Below are 5,856 nucleotides of genomic sequence, written 5' to 3' on the forward strand. Positions count from 1 at the left end.
GTGCTGCTGCTGCTCCTTTTGAAGGCCTGAGGAGAGGACGACAAGCCTCCGCGGACAGATGAGCTTCGTTGCGCACTGCTGCCGCTGCTGCCCCTGCTGCTGCTGTTGTTGTTGCCTCTGGGGTATATATCAAATACAACAATGACGGGCGGAGATGCCAAAAGACGCCCCAACTGCCTCAATGCCTCCCGACGCTTCGATTCAAAACTGCTGCCGTCTCCAGGAGCAGCAGCAGCTGCTGCTGCCGGTGCAGCAGCAGCTGCTGCTGCTGCTGAGGGGCTCCCTGCAGCAGCTCCCCCGGCAGACGCTGGGCTCCCGCAGGCATCTACCGCACCAGAAGCAACCGGGAAAAGAGNGCAGCAGCTCCCCCGGCAGACGCTGGGCTCCCGCAGGCATCTACCGCACCAGAAGCAACCGGGAAAAGAGCAGCAGCAGCAGCAGCAGATGCCGCAGCAGCCGCTGCGGTTGCTGTAGCCTCCGTAGCCGCAACTGCTGCTGCAACAGGAGGCCATGCTGCAGCATCTTCCCCCTGCAGCCCCAACTCAGCAGCAGCTTCAGCAGCAGCAGTTGCTGCTGCTGCTGCCTGCGCCACTAGAGAGTCCTCTGTCCCCCATGCAGTGCCTTGCTGCAGCTGCTGCTGCTTCAAGATGGCACTGCGGAGGTGTCTGTACAGCCCGTTAAGTTGTGTGAGGCCCGATGAGCCATCTGCTGCTGTAGGCAACTGCTGCAGGAAGCGGCGAGGCAGCAGCAGCAGGTGTTGCTGCTGTTGGTGACACGGCATCTGCGCTGGGAGCGATGGCAGTGGCGCTTCTGCTGCAGCAGTGGCGCGTGCGAGCCCTTCTGCTGCTGCAGCAACGGCAGCAGCAGCGGGTATAGTAGCGGCGGCAGCACGGCAATCTGCTGCCCCCAAAGGCATGAGCCCTCCCCACCTCGCCGGCAGCAGCAACGACTGCAGCACCGAGAAGTACAACAGCAATTCATTTATCCCGTTGCGCTGCAGGACTGACGAAGTTGAGAGGCCCCAAGGACTCCTCATAGCTAGCAGACGGGGCCCTATCAGACATACTTGAGGGGGAGCAGCAGCAGGCACAGGTAAAGACACACGCAACAACGGCTGCTGCAGAGGCTGCTGCTGCTGCAGAGGCTGCTGCTGCTGCAGAGGCTGCTGCTGCTGCAGAGGCTGNGCTGCTGTTGCTGCAGAGGCTGCTGTTGCTGCAGAGGCTGCTGCTGCTGCAGAGGCTGCTGTTGCAGCGGTGAAACGGTCATAGAAGTATGCGGCTGCAGCGGTTGCTGCTCCAGCAGGCGTTGCTGCATGAGGGTTGTGCACTGAAGATGTGCGGAATCAGCAGCAGCACCACCAGCAGCGAGTGCCGCATCTGCAGGACCAGCAGCGGCGCGTGCTACAGATGCGGTTGATTCAGCACCAGTTGCTGCTGCACCTACTGCAGCAGCAAGCAGGGGCATTCGCTGCCCCCCAGACGTTGGTGTCTCCTGCTGCTGGGTGGCAGGGGAAGCAACAGCAACTTGTTGCTGTCCTTCTGTTTCTGTTGCAGTAGTTGCTGCTGTTGTTCCGGTGACAGCACCTGCTGCTGCTGCGTGCTGAAGTACACCATGGCTATTTAAGGAGTGTAGTTTGTGAGGTGCTGGTGCTTCTGCTGCTGCTGCTGCTTCTGCTGCTGCAGCTGTGCGCTCTTCATAATATCTCAAACCCTGCGGCTCGACCCCCGTCAATTCATTGTATCTTGCTGCTGCTTCCGCTGCAGGAGGTCTTGCAGCGCGCGCCTGTTTCTGTGTTCCGGATGTCGCTGGTGAAGCAGAAGCAAAAGCACAGCGACGGACTGCTTGCTGTTGCTGCAGTACGCGGCTGCTGGTGCTCATGCTGCAGGGGCTGAAGCTCTGCTGCCGCAGCAGCGTAGTTTGCAGCAGCAGCTGCTGCTGCAAATCCCCCGCCTGTGCTGGAGACGATCGGAGAGTGCCATATGGATGGTCCTCCTGTTGCTGGTGCGGCTGGTGCTGCTGCTGTTGCTGCTGCTGCTGGGTTTCCTGCAGCTGAGGAAGCTGCGTGAGAGGGCGGAGCAGTGGGAGAGGATAGCTGTACCTGTTCTCGATTGAGTTGAAGCTGCTTCTGCTGCGGAGCAAGGGCTGCTGCTGCCGCTGCTGTTGCTGCTGTTGCTGCTGCTGTTGCTGTCGTTGGTGCTGGCGTCGCTGCTCTTGTGGCGGCCCCGCTGCGTAAAGGGGCTCCACCACCTCATCTGAACCTCCCATGGGGCCGCTGCAGATACATGACTGGCTAGCATGATGTGTTGCTGCTGTTCCTGCTGCTGCTGCCGCTGCTCCTGCTGAGGCCCTGCGTTTCAGCCGCACATCTGTGTACAGCTAGTGACGCCTAATCTCACCTACAGAATATGAATTCACCGTAGCTGCTTACGAAGGGCCAACCTGTTGCTCAGGGCACCAAAGTACCAATGGTGCCTACACTGGTGTTGCTGTTGTTGCTGCTGCTGCTGCCGATGTTGCTGCAGCACCCGCACGAGGAAGCCACGAGAGCAAGTTGTTGCTGCAGCTAACAGGGGTGTTTCCTTTTAAAAACGCCGATATCCGGGTTTAGATATAACACAGCCGCAACAGTCCCCCAGTTGCCGTTGCTGCAACACGAGTCCTGCTGCCGCTGGTGCTGCTGCTGCTGCTGCTGCTGCTGCTGCAACTTGCTGCTCCCGCTCTCCTCATTCCAACTCTAAGGTGACCTGTAAGAATAAATACCATCAAACTTGATATTCGGCCGGTCCGCTTTCTCGCTGCTGCCGCTGCCGCCACAGCAGCTGCTGGTAGCAGCAGGCGCTGCCGCATGCATATTGCTGTTGCAGCGTTGCTCTGCAGTGATCCGGCGTTTAGGAAACGTTAAATTGTTTTGCTGAATTAGAGTTAACCAACGAAACCATTAAACACAGAGAAGACAATGAAAGAAAACGGAGGGTCCCCAGTTGCAGCAGCGCTCGATCAGTTCTCTGCTGCACAGAATGAGCTACGTAATGATGGCTTCTCTAAATATAAATAATATAAACGCTTTATGCATTGTTGTTATATCACGTAACGCTATTACGTTAATTCTATCATTGGTCTACAATAATAACAAATTGCCCCCCAATTATATGTACAAATATTGCCATTATATTATTATTATATTAATCAGGGACAGGGGCGAGCTGCAATGAAAGTANTTGGGCTTTGAGCTCAGGGCCTGGGTGTTGCGCGGGGGAAGCAGCCTAGAATAGAGTTGCAGCGCACCTCGCTGCGGCGGGTGGTACAAGCCACCCTCACGTATGGATACAAGGAAGCTCCAACGAATCTTCCTCTACTGCATGCTTTACCTCCGCATACACTTACTGAGAGTTTGTATTTGCTTATATGCAACAAACCAAGGCCAAGGGAAGGCTCATGTAGTGCACGGGCACTACAATGGAGCTCATGTGGGACCTTCAGAGACCTAGTTAGATGTAAGAGAACGAATAGAATACTTATAGAGACACAGAGACACGTTGTATTACTTTAGATAGAACGTCAATGTAAGCAAACCAAGAATGCTCAGCAGCCACACCAGCTTCGGGCTAGCTGCGAAACTGATGCTGCGGTTGAGACGTTATGGGTTTTCTGCTGCTGCTGTCACCCCAGGTGCTGTTCGCCCAAAGCTTGGGGTCTAGAATTTGGCGACTAGGGTTTAGGGTGACCTGCAGGTTGGATGAGAGAACAAAAGAAAACACAGGCTGGCAAGATAATGACGGAGGCAGAAAAGGAGACAGGCGGAGAAAGGGGAAAAGAGAGAGACAGAGAGGTATAAAAGGAGACAGACAGAGACAAAGAAGGAGACGCAGAGAGAGAGACAGAAAAGGAGATAGAAAAGGAGACAGATAGAGAGAAGGAAAGACAGAAAGAGAGTTGTTGATATTCTTGGACTTCGTTTTTAAGGTTCATGGACTCGAATATGTTTAAAGATGACTATTTAAATATATGAGTCCCTATAGTAAAGATAGTGTGAGAAACTCCCCTTCAGAAGGGCCCTTCAGAAGGGCCAGTCTAAGGGGAGTTTGGAGCCTTAGGGATCGTGTGGCCCTAGGAACTTGATCCCACTCACGTAAGGAGATGCACTAGCCTCTGCCAGAGGCTCCGCGTCTTGTGCCCCCAACGCAAACGCAGATGATAAACACAATTGTCAGGCCTACTAGGGAGCCAAGTTCCCTCACACGATGGGGTGATGCGAATCCATAACNATAAACACAATTGTCAGGCCTACTAGGGAGCCAAGTTCCCTCACACGATGGGGTGATGCGAATCCATAACGTTAAAGGTACTGCGGGCCCTGTAAGCTGATGGGATGTAGGGAGTGCCATCAGTCCCTCACATGCTATGCTGAGATCTGGTCAAGATAACTTCGAATCTTTCTCTTTAGTTCAAATGTTTCAGTTAGCTTTACGTATTACTAGGTTGCATCTCTGAAGGACTACTGTGGGGCGCATCCATAGAACCCCACAGGTGAGTATAGCGAGCTGGCAGGCAATAATTATCATACTGAGACATCAACATAACAAACTAACAAAGGTTAAAGAAATTAGTTCTCAGTTTTTTCTTCAAAATTGTTCTCGTCAGCAACCCCGCTAGATCGGGCACTGCGGCCTTTGGGGCTGGGAGAGCGGACGGCGTAGCATGTTGCAATACATTTTGCACCAGGCTCATGCGAGCCTCTCCTATAGTCATACCAATGGTCACTTCATAAAGAATGTTTAATGTATTCACCAATGGTATACTCAATGTACATCAAAAAGCATTCAAAGGCACTTCCACTTTTCATGCAACCGTCACTCATATCACAACGAGCACGGCATTGTTGCTGTGATTGTAGTGAGTATTCACTACAGATAGGCTGCGTTTAGTGCATAGATGTAGAGTTTGAACCCAGTAGGGTTGTCATAGTGTACATGCGTAGTAGCAGCTGAGACTGCTGGTCACTGCAGCTCCTGTGCTAACTGCAGGCAGAGCACGCTACAATTATTGTTAACAAATCAAGAAGGCTCTTCTCTCTGTAGATGCAGGAGCCCTGGGTTGTAGCATGCTCTTTTTGCTGTCGGTACGTGTATCTTTACGTTTGTGCAGGCTGGCTATGGAAGGCCAAGAAAGCCTTCAGCAAGTGCGTATAGTGGTGCTGCATGCAGCAAAATGTGCCTCGTTTTGCATGCTGGCGAGGTTGCCTTGCAGCACTCGTTGCAGCGAGATGAGGTGCAACTCGTGTCAGGTCGCCACTTTTCCATCGACCCCAGGCTACTGGGGCCCACGACTCAACCAGCTTGGCGATTGGAGAAGGATGCTCGCTACATTTTGTAAAATTCTTTTCTTGAGCATCTTCGAGTTGGTGGAGCTCGGAACGGTCCTTCAATAGGGTCGAGCAGTCTCGTTACATCGATCATAGATAGCATAGCCGCTGATATTTGCCGGTGGTCCTGCTGCCGCTGGTCCCGTTGCTGGTGGTGCTTCTGCACTATAGCGTGGAGATAGTGAAGGCTAGAGGACCCCGCAATTTGAAATAGAAAAAGAGCGGAGACAAAAAGCAGGACAAAAAAAGCCGCGCGAGGATTAACTGCTTCTGTTGTTGCTGCCCATGCTGCCGCTGCTTCTGCTGCTGCTGCTGCTGATGCCGTCGATGCAGTAGTTCATGCTGCTGGTGTTCGTGTTGTTTATGCTCACGCCACATCTGTCGCTGTTGCTGTTGCCGTCACAGCAAGGGCCGCCTGAACGCCATTGGGAATAAGGGTGTAGCGTTTGTCTCCTGCAGCACCACTAGTGTAATGCACAGGCACTACAATGGAT

The 5,856-nt window shown here is 53.5% G+C and overlaps 1 protein-coding gene across 1 annotated transcript in view; it reads right to left on the reverse strand.

Annotated features, from left to right (window-relative positions):
- The window catches only part of EMH_0042120 (Afh1, related, related), a gene marked incomplete at both ends in the record, with an annotated part of 5,930 nt that extends 3,665 nt beyond the window's left edge, over window positions 1-2,265 (reverse strand). The window contains 4 exon segments of the mRNA XM_013495704.1: window positions 1-283; window positions 406-949; window positions 1,105-1,181; window positions 1,185-2,265. Coding sequence (XP_013351158.1) covers window positions 1-283; window positions 406-949; window positions 1,105-1,181; window positions 1,185-2,265 — 1,985 coding nt within the window.
- Between the last annotated feature and the right edge of the window lie 3,591 nt (window positions 2,266-5,856).

Source organism: Eimeria mitis, genomic scaffold (assembly GCF_000499745.2).
Source record: "Eimeria mitis Houghton genomic scaffold, Emh_scaff1703, whole genome shotgun sequence".
NCBI classification, from domain to species: domain Eukaryota; phylum Apicomplexa; class Conoidasida; order Eucoccidiorida; family Eimeriidae; genus Eimeria; species Eimeria mitis.